The sequence below is a fragment of the Piliocolobus tephrosceles genome, chromosome 13 (assembly GCF_002776525.5).
Source record: "Piliocolobus tephrosceles isolate RC106 chromosome 13, ASM277652v3, whole genome shotgun sequence".
NCBI classification, from domain to species: Eukaryota; Metazoa; Chordata; class Mammalia; order Primates; family Cercopithecidae; genus Piliocolobus; species Piliocolobus tephrosceles.
The window spans coordinates 33,509,665-33,523,690 of NC_045446.1; the positions used below are offsets into that span (position 1 = coordinate 33,509,665).

Sequence of the window (14,026 nt, forward strand, 5' to 3'; positions counted from 1 at the left end):
TTTCTTTCTTTCTTTCTTTCTTTCTTTCTTTCTTTCTTTCTTTCTTTTTCTTTCTTTCTCTCTCTCTCTTTCTTTGTTTCTTTCTTTCTCTCTCTCTCTTTCTTTGTTTCTTTCTTTCTCTTTCTCTCTCTTTCTCCTTCCTTCCTTCCCTCCCTCCCTCCCTCCTTCCTTCCCTCCCTTCTTTCTTTCCTTCCTTCCTTCCTTCCTTTCCTTCTTTCATTCTTTCTTGATGGAGTTTTGCTCTTGTTGCCTAGGCTATAGTGCAATAGCATGATCTCAGCTCACTGCAATCTCTACCTCCTGGGTTCAAGTGATTCTCCTGCCTCCCAAGTAGCTGGGACTACATGCTTGCACCATAATGCCTGGCTAATTTTGTATTTATAGTAGAGATGAGGTTTCACCATATTGGTCAGGCTGGTCTCGAACTCCTGACCTCAAGTGATCCACCCGCCTTGGCCTCCCAAAGTGTTGGGATTGCAGGCATGAGCCACCACACCTGGCCAAACAATACTTTTCTTTGAGAAATAAGCCCTGTGGAGAGTTATATTAAGTTGCTTCTGTTTAACATACTTATTTCTAGTGGACTAGTATATGCAGAATTGGCAACCACAGGGCATGAAAAGTTTAAAAAGTAGATCCTAGAAGAATAACAAATACTTTCCTTCTAAACATCAAGGTAGATTTCAGAACACTTCAATGCCAACATATTTGGTCTACTAAGGAATCTGGCTTGAATACTTTAGACCTCAAAGTTAACGTTAGGCTACATACATCTTACAGCACACATTATGTTGATCTGTTAAAAGAAAACAATTTGAAATTAAAAAAGCATTACTAACCCTGCTTTAGTGCCTAAAGCATCACAGTGTCGCAAATAGAAGTTGAAAGACATCTTATCTTCCCCTTAAAGGAGTTGTCGCCATGCCTTACAGATCTTTTTAATGTTAACCAAAATAAAGGAAAAAAGTCATTGAAAATATATTATCAGAGAGAATAAAGATAAAATATTGAACATGAGTACAAGTCATTCTTGAGTCAGAGCTTAGTCTATGTCTTCCATGCATGATGTGTCATTATCTCCTTCAAGGAGCAGCATTTCATCAGTTACAGCAGATAAAATGCTTTATTTTCATATTAAAAATTTTTTTGGCTAAATTTATTGACTTTACATATAAATATGTCTTAGGAGAAATCAAGTAAAATAACCATAGATTGAATTTATATCTTGCCTTTAAAGTATGTTTTAGTTAAATTATTTATATATTTTTTTTTCTGTAAGTAGAAAACATGATCTCTATAGAACAGTGACATTTTAGTGGTAAAGAAAAATATAAGAAATACATCTTTCTGGGATCTTTTCAAACTACACAAATTTCTCTCAGATACCTATCTCTATATATTTCTAGGATAGCTCCTCATTTTTTCCCACTCCAGATAGAAACTCAACTGCCATACCCTTTGGTTTCCTTGGAGTAGAAAAAAAAAATTAGTGACTGCTGTGGATTGAATTGTGTTCCCAAATTTATGTTGAAGACACAAACCCCAATGTGACTATACTTGGGGATAAGGCCTTTAGTTGGTAATTAAGTTAAATGAGGTCTTAAGGGTGGGGCATTAATCCAATAGAATTAGTGGCCTTATAAGAAGAGGAAGAGAGAGAGACCTCTTTCTCTCTGCCATGTCAGGATGCAACAAGGAGATGGCTGTCTATAAGTTAAAAAGCAAGTCTTCACCAGGAACTGAATCTGCTGGCACCTTGATCTTGGACTTCCCAGACTCCAGAACTGCAAGAAATAAATTCCCATTGTTTAAGCCACCCAGTCTGTGACAGCCTGAGAAGTAGTAGTGACCATTATTATAGAAAATTTAGAAAAATAATAAAATAAAACCATATGTATCTACTGCAATCTCTTTTTGAAAATAATCTCTATGAATTTTTAAATTAATAACAGTTATTCTGTTTTCTAATTAGGAAACAGCATGTAGTCATTGTATTAAAATTAGAAAAAGGATAAAAGCACCAAGAAGAACATGAAAATTATATCATCCACAAATAACCAGTTATTACAATTTTAGTGTATATATTTCTAAACAATGATAATTCTTTTTGCCTTTGTGATCATAGTAGATCACACGTATATACAGTTTTACAAGCTGCTCTATTCACTTATTGTGACTTTTCCCCCTGTATAATTTAACATTCTTTTTTTGAGATGGAGTCTCGCTGTGTCACCTAGGCTGGAGTGCAGTGGCGCGATCTCGGCTCACTGCAAGCTCCACCTCTCGGGTTCACGCCATTCTTCTGCCTCAGCCTCTCGAGTAGCTGGAACTACAGGCGCCCGCCACCACGCCCAGCTAATTTTTTTGTAATTTTTAGTAGAGACGGGGTTTCACTGTGTGAGCCAGGATGGTCTCGATCTCCTGACCTCGTGATCCGCCCGCCTTGGCCTCCCAAAGTGCTGGGATTACAGGCATGAGCCACCGCGCCTGGCCAATTTAACATTCTTTAAAAAACATTATTTTCAATGGTATCATAACATTCTATCAAATTGATGTATTATTTATTCATCCAGTTTTCTATTATTTGCCAGTTTGGTGGTTCTTCATTTTTGCTATTATGAAGAGTGCTGCAATGAACATATTGATACATCAATCTATATTTATTTTCTGATTATTTTCCTTAAATAATTTCCTAGAGGGATTGCTAGGTCATGTTAATAAACATGCCTAAGAATTTTGATACCTATCACCAAAGTGTTTTCTAAGAATGTTTCAGGAGTTTATACTCTCATAAGTAGATATTGAGAATTCTCATCCACCTGTTGCATACATGAAGATATCAACAACACTGCAACAAAATCCAGTGATTTAAAAACATATTTACAGGTTTGACAGAAGAAAAATGTTATACCCATATTTCAATTTATATATTTTTAATTACTTGTTGAGGTGATTTTTATTTGTTTTATGTTATCACTTATTGGTTATTTCTGAGTTTCCTACGTCTTTTGCTATTTTTCTATTATATATATTTTTCATATTGATAAAAGCTTTTTATTAAGTAGTAAGGGTATTACATGTAACTTTATCAGATTTACTGTAAGAAATTTCCAATTTACTATTGTGTCTGTGGGGTTTTTTACTGTATAGAAAGTAATACATTTTATAAGTTTGTTCATTGCTCTTAATGTTCAGATAGTCCTTTATCATCCTGAGGTCATATAAAGATTCACCTGCTTTTTCATCTAATTTTTTTAAAGTTGTATTTTTCTCCTACTTTTCCTTTTTCTGCTGTAAAATTTGAGTGAAGCAATTTTCTCTGCTTTATTTGTTTGCTTAAAATTATCTCAGCTCTGTTCACTGACTAATCTTTTTTTTCCCTCCCCTCTGAGTTGGAATACCAATGCTGTGCTAAAATCTTACATATACTAGCTTCTGCTTTTAAGTTATATAAAGTATGTATTACTTTTTAAATTATATATATTTATATTTTAATATCTGAAAGAAGTTGCCCATTGTTGCACTTCGTTGTCAGATTTTACTTGAATATTCTTGCCTATTGATTTTTAAAGATGAAATTTGGAATTACAGTTCAACACCATAAAATCATCCTATAGGATTTTGACTGAAGTTGTATTAGACTATTAATTTCCTAAGAATGTAAACCTTCTACATTATTCAATTTCTACAACTAGGCTGTGGTATTCTTTTATTTATGTATTTTTTATGTATATTAAAATATACTTAATATACGTAAAAAAGACTTATGTATAAGTTTTTTTTCCTGTCCATCAGCAAAATTTTATGGCTTTTTTTTTTTTTACAAGGGTCTTAGATTTTTAAATAATTGTTATTTCTAGTTGATTTTGTTTTGGGGATAGATTTCCCCCCACTGTATTTTCAAAATGCCTATTTTCAGCGAACAGATAAACTATTAATGTTTTAACATTTATTTTGTATTTGGACACTTTGTTAAGTGTTTTTATTTTTGTTAATTTCTCATTTGATTCACCTAAGCTTTCTAAGAATGAAGTCATATTAAATTCACATGATGGTGATTTTGCTTACTCCTTTAAAATAACTGTTTCTCTTAATCTGATTTTATGTTTTATTGCATTGTTTATAATTAAAAAAATTCTTAACAACCACAAAAGAAGAAAGCAACATCTTTTGTCTGCACGAATGATAAGAAAGAAGGTCGAGTGTATTGGCCCATGCCTGTAATCTCAACACTTTGGGAGGCTGAGGTGGGAGGATTGATTGAACCCAAGAGTTTGAGACCAGCCTCAGCAACATGGTGAAACCCTGTCTCTACAAAAAACAAAAATTAGCTGGACGTGGTGGTGCACGCCTATAGTCCCAGATACTCGGGAGACTGAGGTGGAAGGATCAGCTGAGCCTAGGGAAGTCGAGGCTTCATTACAAACCCCGATCATGCCACTGCACTCCAGCCTAGGAGACAGAGTGAGACCCTGTCTCAGAAAAAAAAAAAAAAAAAAAGATGAGAAAGAATACTTTGGTTTTCTTTTCCTGCCCACCGCCTTTTTTGGTCGTTTCACTTTTGTTTTTTTTTTTTTTTTTTTCTCTATGAAGACTTATTTTAAAAGTTTTAATTCATTTATTTTCTGATTACTTTTGTAGGAGGTGTATCATGTTCTGACAGTCTTAATGCTTAACATTAGTCATTTTATATTATGACTTTCCTATAGTCAAGAAATTTGATTCATTTCTTAATCATCTGAAATATTTGTGTGTGATATGTCTTCTGAGGTTTTGTTTACAGGAGGACATCATTTGTTTCTTTTAATCATAAATTGTAACTTGGCTGGATATAGAATTCTTATGTTAAAATCTTTTCCCCTAAAAACTTCATAACTTCATAGATTTTGCTTCACTTTCTTTGGTATTCAGTGTTACAGAAAACAAAGTGTAAATATAACTGAATTTTTCTCCCATGCTTGAAATCCATACTTTTTGCTCTGTAATATTTAAATTTTAGTCATACTGAGAGGTGAAGCCAGCTTGACTTCCTGGGTCAAGTGGGGACTTGGAGAACTTTTCTGTCTAGCTAAAGGATTGTAAATGCACCAATCAGTGCTCTGTGTCTAGCTAAAGGTTTGTAAACGCACCAATCAGTACTCTGTAAAAATGCACCAATCAGCACTCTGTGTCTAAAGGATTGTAAATGCACCAATCAGCACCGTGTCTAGCTAAAAGATTGTAAATGCACCAAGCAGCACTCTGTAAAAACGCACCAATCAGCGCTCTGTGTCTAGCTAAAGGTTTATAAGTGCACCAATCAGCACTCTGTAAAAACGGACCAATCAGCATTCTGTAAAATGGACCAATCAGCAGGACGTGGGTGGGGCCAAATAAGGGAACAAAAACTGGTCACCCCAGCCAGCAGCAGCAACCCGCTGGGATCTCCTTCCACACTGTGGAAGCTTTGTTCTTTTGCTCTTCACAGTAAATCTTGCTGTTGATCATTCTTTGGGGCTGCATTACCTTTATGAGCTGTAACACTCACTGTGGAGGTCTGCAGCTTCACTCCCAAAGTCAGCCAGACCATGAACCCAGCAGGAGGAACAAACAACTCCTGACGTGCCACCTTTAAGATATGTAACACTCATTGCAAGGGTCTGCAGCTTCACTCCTGAAGTCAGCAAGACCACCAGAAGGAAGAAACTCAGGACACATCTGAACATCTGAAGGAACAAACTACAGACACACCATCTTTAAGAACTGTAACACTCACGGTGAGGGTCCACGGCTTCATTCTTGAAGTCAGCGAGACCAAGAACCCACTGGAAGGAACCAATTACGGAAACAATATTGTTCATAAACTTTGCCTTATCCTAGGTCAGCCTACTTTATCTGAAGACATGGATCTTTATTTGGAACAGGAAAGTTTTCTTCTAATTTTTGATAATTGCTTAAGGTTAATGCATTCTAGATTCTTCTCCAGTAATGCCAATAATGTATAGGTTTAATATCTAATGTCTTGACATTCTAAATGTTTAACTTTTCTCTCATACACTTTATCTCTTTTCCTTTTTCTGTGTCCTGTGAGATCTTCTCCACCTAGTCTGCCCTAATACTGATTTGAATTTCTGTAATATTGAGTCTTTTTTCTTTCTTACCTTCTCTCCTCTTGTCATTCAGCTCTCTCTTCATCCTCACTTGAAACCCTATTTCTTCTCTCACTAGCAGCTATACAACTTTGGTTATTATATTTAACCTCTTTGTTCTCCATTTTTCTCATCAACAAAAGGGGGACAATAATTATTTCCACAGAACAAAATTAGATTGTTTTTGAGAACTTTTAGAAAAATACAGTCCCTAGAAATGTGTCAGTACGTTTTAGTCAATGTCACTGTTATCAGCAGCCTCAGCATTTCTCCTGTATCTCAGCAATACTCCTTTCCTTTAAGCTGTGGTTGTCTCATTTCTGTGTGTATCTGTGTGTATATTTATGGAAGTCATATTTTTTGAATTTGGGGGGAACACAACACAGATATTTTGAAAACGTACTCCTGCTGTAAATCTTTTTCAAAATTTTCACCTTGAGTACAATGTACCCTTTTTTATGTTGTACAGTATTTTCATAAGCTTTACATTGTTGCTATTGTTGATTTTTCTATTTATATTTCTTTGTACAAGCAGAGATCTTTTGCTAACAGAATAGGTTAGTTCTCTTTGGTCACCCTAGACATCTGCTTGGGAGCTGTCAGAATCCTCCCTCAACACTTAAGTTGAAGAATTGGTTTGTATGCAGAGTATTAATCCAATTGCTTCTGACTGGATGATATTTGGCAGGAGTAAGGCTGCATTTAAGACTACTCTCCTGTTGGTCCTCTCTGACTATCCTATTCTATAGAGGGGAATATATTTTTGGATAATTTCAATTATTATTAAATTCAATCCATTTGTCCCTTACTCAAAATACTGGGTGAAAAGCTGCACTTTTTGAATTTCATCGCTCCATCACTCTTCTTGTCTTGGCTCATATTACTGATGCATTTGCCAGATGCAAGGCGTCATAACATGCCCAGCCCCAACCCCTGCCATTCTGCCTTGTTGTGAGTTATAGCCTCTAAACAGATCTATAAACAGAAGTATTGATGGTCATTTGGAGGGATGATGTGAACTTGGCACCTGCATTTTGGGGGAACAGGCTTTTGGCCCTCTAATAGGTGAAAGCCATACAGGCAGGTGTGTAGAAATCTCTCACTTTCTTCCTGCTTGCTTTTATTATTTTGTCTTAAAGTTTTACTCACATTTTAATGGAATTGCCCTCAGGGTCTGGCAGCATGTTGACTAATCTTTCTAGTACCATTGACACTGTATCTCTACATGTGTTTTTGAGTAAGTATTCAAGACAAATTGAGAAAAGTTTAATAAGGCCTCTCTAGGAATCTTTAAAATGTATCAGTTGAAAACAAAAGACTTTTTAATCATAATATCATAGAGCCAGTGAAGTCTTAGACCAAAATTTTCATTTTATCATTGACGAAACTCTTTTGAAGCAAAGTTACCTGTCTGAAGTAACAAAGAGGCCAGAGCCTGGATCTCCTCACCTTTTGTTATTCTAGTTCCTTGGTCATTAAAAAATTGTTTTGGCCGGGCGCGGTGGCTCAAGCCTGTAATCCCAGCACTTTGGGAGGCTGAGACGGGCGGATCACGAGGTCAGCAGATCGGGACCATCCTGGCTAACACGGTGAAACCCCGTCTCTACTAAAAAATACAAAAAACTAGCCGGGCGAGGTGGCGGGCGCCTGTAGTCCCAGCTACTCGGGAGCCTGAGGCAGGAGAATGGCGTAAACTTGGGAGGCAGAGCTTGCAGTGAGCTGAGATCCGGCCACTGCACTCCAGCCCAGGCGACAGAGCGAGACTCCATCTCAAAAATAAATAAATAAATAAAATTGTTTTTAGCTATTTTGAGAAGTCTGGTTAGGAATTTCTTAAATAGTGAGAAGTTTTCTTCCATGAAAAAATATGGAACTACAAGGTAAGCTTCACTGGAGAGTCCTGAAGCTCCTCATTGTTTAAGCACTTTAGGGAACATTTGTATACCCTTCTTCCCATCCCTTCTACACGTATGTTTAACTATCAGTGGGCAAATAATCAAACTGGGACAACAGTTCTCTTAGAAGAGTTGGTTCTTTGATACATGATCATATTGTGTCATTCCATATTCAAATGTGGCTGTTCCTCTGTGTCTCAGCTGCTGCAAGACTGCTCCTCTCGTCTCAAAATGACCCACCCAGCTAGAGCACTGTACACCCCCGATGGAGAGCCAATTCAGTCCTGGGATGACATAGAGCGAGATATGGTCATCTGTGTGTCTATGGGACATGGTTTCAAAACCCCAAAAGGTATGTGTGATACTTTCTTTTCCATCAAGTTTTTGAAGAATTAAAGCATTCAGTCTTCTCTTCGAAGAGCTTATATCCCATCACAATGATTTTTAATAATTATCCTCCCCCAAGCATTTCTACTCCATGTTATGGAAGTTAAATTTATATATTTATGTGCTGGAACCTCGTGTTAACACTATTTGCTCTGGAGAATTCAATCATATTTCAGTTAATATTGAACCTTATCCAGGGGGCTTATTTGCAGAAATACCGAGAGCCTCATTTGAAGGTATTCCCCTAGTATGAACCCTGAGGAAAGTGAAGCTTCACTGATTTCCCATTTTTCAAATTATTTAAAACGTAATGTTTTATTAATAGTAATTAAATGGTTTGTAGTTTCTTTAGTAATAAGTAAATATTTTCTAGAGTTATTATCTTGTCTATTCCTTGGTAATTTTCTTTGATAAATGACAGAAATTGAAAAGGACATATATTTGTTATTGAATGAACTCTAGTTCTTTATCCTAAATACCCTGATGAATTTAAAGCCTGTTTTTGTAGGTAGGTGTATATTAGCAAAGATATAATTTTTGGGAGATTCCAAAGAACACTGTTATCACTCTAAAGGAAACTAAAAGATTAGGTAATGAATTGCCTGGCATTCCTATATTAGTAATAGTAGATATTTTCTTTTAAGAAGTCACCATAAAATTATTATTACTATGTTATATGTAATGTAGGCAAACCAAAAACTTCAAAAGAGTTGCGATTGTATCTTTACATTTTGCCCAGAAGGGACAAAAGGATAGAAATAGAGACCAAAAGGTAGGGAGACAGGATTTATTAGGATGCCTAGCACTGTTCTGAGGGAAGCCACAAATATTCCCCCTGCACCATCCTACATTATGGATGAGGCGCCAGTCCTTTTATTCTTTGTTTTCTGCTGTTCCCATCACCCATCACTACCCATCACCCTGGCTCTTGGTGACCCTCACTACATGGGTACTTAGAAGAACACACCAGTGATGAGGTTCTTATTATCAGTAAGTATTAGTTAATAGCTTTCTGTATCCCCAAAGTATGTAGGTTATAAAATAAACATAAGCTAGGTTCCTCTTCTGAGAGTTTTCAATCTAATTAAGAATATGAACACACATGAAATAATTAGAATACAATCGAAGAGTGAGCAAACGTGTTTAGTAGGAGGTACCTTCCCGGTCCCTTCATTATCTGGGCTTAGTCTTTCATATTCCTGGGATGGGCTTCTGTTGCCTGTACCACACCTTCCTTGCAGTATTCTGTTCATTGAGCCTGTGTGATAAATAAAGCTAAATATGCGTCAGGCAAGCTAGCCAAAAGGGTATCCAACGACAGACAGAGATGTCAGCTGCCTTCCCAGAAACAAGCTTGTCAACAATACAAACTGTGACTGGAAGAGAAAAAAAATGGAAATGCAAACATTACTCTTTCTATCATTTGCCTCCATGTTAGCTCTGGGTATCTTTGATAAAGCTATGGAGACGAATGTTCATTTTTGCATCTTCAATTCTATAAATATATAGATTACCATCATATGAAAGTTTATTCCTTTCCTATGACAATAGGTTCCCTATGTTACCTTCATGGTGAAAGGATTAGTGGTTTCCTCCTATTGTCTCAGTTCTTTCCAATGAGCTATATGTGTTCTAGGAAATTACAGGAAGTCTCTGATTGCAGAAAGTCTGATTTAGTCGTTCTTTAGAAACTTATTTTACTCTTGCCATTTTATTTTTTTCCTGAAATAATTAAGTTAGTAATAATCATTTATTAGAAATCTAAATATTCAGAATGCCTTAAAAAAGAAAAGATAGAAATGCAACTATATGCCTATATCCATTAAGGGACATTTAATTAATTAATCATTCCACTCATGATTTTTCTGTGACCTACTGGCTTAAGTATGTAGGAAGAAAATAAAGCAGTTTGGGAGTTTCAAAACCACTCTATAATAACTTATTTTATGCATTATAATACCAAAGAACATTTAGTATGTGAAAGTTAGTCATCAAAGAATCACATTGGGTTTTTAAAAGAATCAATTGGATTTTGCAAAACAAACGAGAAGCTATTAGAATGGCTTCTTTCAAAACAAACCCCTGATGAAATTAAAAGAGTGTTTTATGCCATTTGCCATAAAATCTGAACACTGTTCTCACTGCTGCTTTCTATCATTTCAGTGGGTCCAATTTTTAGACCAGCCCTAGGTTAACTTCCAATTCAGGCTTTGTAATAAACCTGGAAAGAAGTCCTCTCTAGCAACTTCCACTCTCTAGCAATCCAAAGACTATTAACACATATCTGATGTGATAAGAAGTCGAAGTTGTAATGAGAGAGCCCAGGGTGGGAGCCAAGGATTTGTGAGGGGTCTTCAAGTTTTTCATCATCCTGGACTGTTAATTCTTTTCTATAACATTGACTTGTCTCTCAACTTCTTCTTCTTCTTCTTCTTTTTTTTCTTTTTAACAGAGTTAAAACAACTGATGGAGATCAGAGCAAATTATGTCAGAATCCGAAGGCAGCAGGGCCCTCAAGCCACAGACATTGTGGTGTCACCATCCACAAAGCCGCTGTCTCTGGCACATCTCCACAATTAACTCCTATCAGAACCATCGGATTTTCTGCTATATTTTGCTGGTATAGCTATGTGCACATAGTCATGTTTGTTATGACATTATGATTATTTATCTCTTTTATTTTCATGCAGTTTCCCCCTTTCTTTTCTGAGACAGGTTCTTGCTCTGTCGTCCAGGCTGGAGTGTAGTGGCATGATCACAGCTTACTGCACCCTTGACCTCCCGGGGCTCATGTGATCCTCCCATCTCAACCTCCCAAGAAAATGGGACTACAGTCATGCACCACTATGCCCAGCTAATATTTATATGTTTTGTGGAGATGGGCTTTTGCCTTGTTGCCCAGGCTGGTCTTGAACTCCTGAGCTCAAGCAATCCTCCCACCTCAATATCACAAAGTGCTGGGATTGTAGGCATAAGCCACTGCACCCAGCCCTATGCGATCTTTTATAAAGGTTATTACCCTCCGCATTTTACATAAAGTGACATTTGATGCCTCAAATTTGTTCCTGGAAAGACAACAAAACTAGACAAAATAATGCCAGCAAAATAACTATCATCGGTGTATTTTCTTCCGAGAAAAAAAGGAAACTACTAGTCATTAGTGAAATATAATTTCACAGGATCAAATAGCTTATGTAAAATGCTTTTTATGTATAATCAAACATTCCATCAAACATTCCATACATCAAATAGAAAATATGTTCCATATATGGAATGTTTGATAATACAAAAAGACTCTGACCACTAAACACTAAATTTGACCCTAGCTGATACTTTCTGGCTCGGCCACTATATTTTCCAAACCTCTATATTAAAATCCTTAGTATACTGAATACAAATCAAATGGCTGGTGGCCACCAAATGCCACACAAATCAATCCTTTCTTCTCCAATTTCTCATCAGTTTCACCTGTAGTAACAGTGCAGGACCTTTTATGGGGTACAGTTAGATTCTGTTCATGAGAGTAAAGCTTGGCAATTCCCAATATATGCCCAGTGATCAAAAATCATAGACTTGGTCCTCAATACAAAAACTTAGGGAAAGGATATATGCACTATTTAAAATAAAAATTATGGAAGGTTTATTTTTAAAAAAGAAACCAGGGGAGATCCCTAGCAGTCTTAGGTATTAATCCTACAGGAAGGGAAGAATTTACAAGAAGAACCATTAAAAAAAAATGGCAGTGAGAAATCAGAGTTTAGTTCCTGCATTTGGTGAAAAATTTCCAGAGAAATGCTCTTCTTCCCTGTCTTCCTCTGAAAACCACTCACAACTCTATATGAATATAAATTGCACTCTGGCTAGGTGTGTACAGAATGGCTCAGCTGGGCTCACTTCTCAATCCTCCACTTTAATGTGATGCAGGAAGGCAGTATATCATTTCTACTGAAGGGGGCTCTTGGAAATCGCTGCAAAACGCCTAGTATTTACTCCCAGTCTGCAAATCAGTAGGGCTGCATGAATAAATTCCTGCTGCCTCTGACACCACTAAAAGCAAAGCACATTGAGGTGGAATTTCACATGTTACATCAACAGCAATTTGCCCTTTTACAGACATTTTCTCTATATGTTGTGCGATGTTAGAGATGTGAAGGTATTCCAATGAAGCTGTGTGCCATATAGGAGAAAAAGATTGCATGTGACTTCTGTTTTGCGCTTTCTTTCTTTTCTTTCTTTCTTTCTTTCAAGAAAGTCAAAACAAGAAGGGTTAAAAAACTTGCTCCCCATTGGAAAGGGAGCCAAGAGGACTCTTGCCAGTTGGGCCTCTCCCTAGAATGACTCAATCTCAATGCCTCTATCGACAATTTTTTTTTTTCATTCCTTGAAAACGAAGACATCTCTCTAGGTGCAAAAGTACCTATCACTTTCCTGCCAGGGAAAAGTTGATTTGCTATGAAAATGGCATAATTTCACCCTGGATCAAATGTGCAAATTCTCGTGAAGTCGTCACTGTTGCATGTGAATACGCCTGAAGCGAAAATTGGTAATATCACACAACGTTGTATCAAGCACCAGGAGACATAAGGCAAAAGTCTTAACTGAGCTTTTCTATTAGTAGTAAATGGGATTTTAGATGTAATGTAACAGTCATCAACACATCACATTTTACCAGCAAGGCAGCAACACTTACTTTGTAGATGACAGCTAGCCCTGGGTATCTTGGTAGTTCATAGCCACTTTTAGCTTAGACTAAAACCAGCCCTGCTCTTTCCTTACTCTTGACCTTCCTCTTTGGTTGGCTGAAAGGTGGACTGTGGAGCAGTTTCTCTACCTTCAGCAAGGATTGTAGGATAAGACCATTGCAATTCTGTTCAGCCATTCTAGGGTTTTAATAAATGCAGTAATTTCCTTTGGGAACATGTTTATCAAATTTAAATCAGCCTCATATATATAAGTCAGATTTCAGTATTTTTCTATCAACTGAAAACGATTTATTATTAAATACTAAAGCACCATCCCTAAGTCCATGGCCTTCTCCAAAAATTTATTTCCTGCTGGTTCACAAACACCCTTAAGGTGATCCAGATGTTAATCAACAGTGTAGAAGCATTTGGGATTTTCCTCAGGAGAACTGAATTTTTCTGCCCACCTCTCTAGCTTTTGTGGCCTGATTAACTGTTAGGGTAAAGTTGCATGTTTCTAAGAAAGTAAACTAAAAGCAATATGCCTGAAAGTCTGGCAGTCTTTCTGAGAATAACTAACAGTATTTATAAATAAGAAGCATTTTATCTGGATGCTTATGTCAGCTTTGTAAAACAGGATATATTAGTAATGATTCAAAATGCAAAGGTAGCTTTGAAGGGCAATAACCCTAAATCTCTGTTTTTTTCCTTCATTGTTTATCATAACTAAATATTGTTTTCCTAATTAAAAAAACAAAGCAACAATCAAATGACAGCAGAAGGATAAATATAAATGTATTCTCTTTTGTCAGAGACTCACTTAGAAATTGTGGCTCATGGCTGTTGCAGCATTTGTGTGCTAACCTTCAATAATAGCCCAGGTGTGCTGAGTGCCATTGAGAGATTTGTGATTCACCATGGCAGCATTTTTTTT

General features: G+C 36.6%; 1 protein-coding gene across 1 annotated transcript in view; it reads left to right on the forward strand.

Annotated features, from left to right (window-relative positions):
- The window catches only part of DCDC1 (doublecortin domain containing 1), a 445,002-nt gene extending 434,012 nt beyond the window's left edge, over nt 1–10,990 (forward strand). Inside the window, exons 35-36 of the mRNA XM_031936696.1 lie at nt 8,225–8,375; nt 10,863–10,990. Coding sequence (XP_031792556.1) covers nt 8,225–8,375; nt 10,863–10,990 — 279 coding nt within the window. The remainder of the gene's footprint in view (nt 1–8,224; nt 8,376–10,862) is intronic.
- Nucleotides 10,991–14,026: the final 3,036 nt, after the last annotated feature.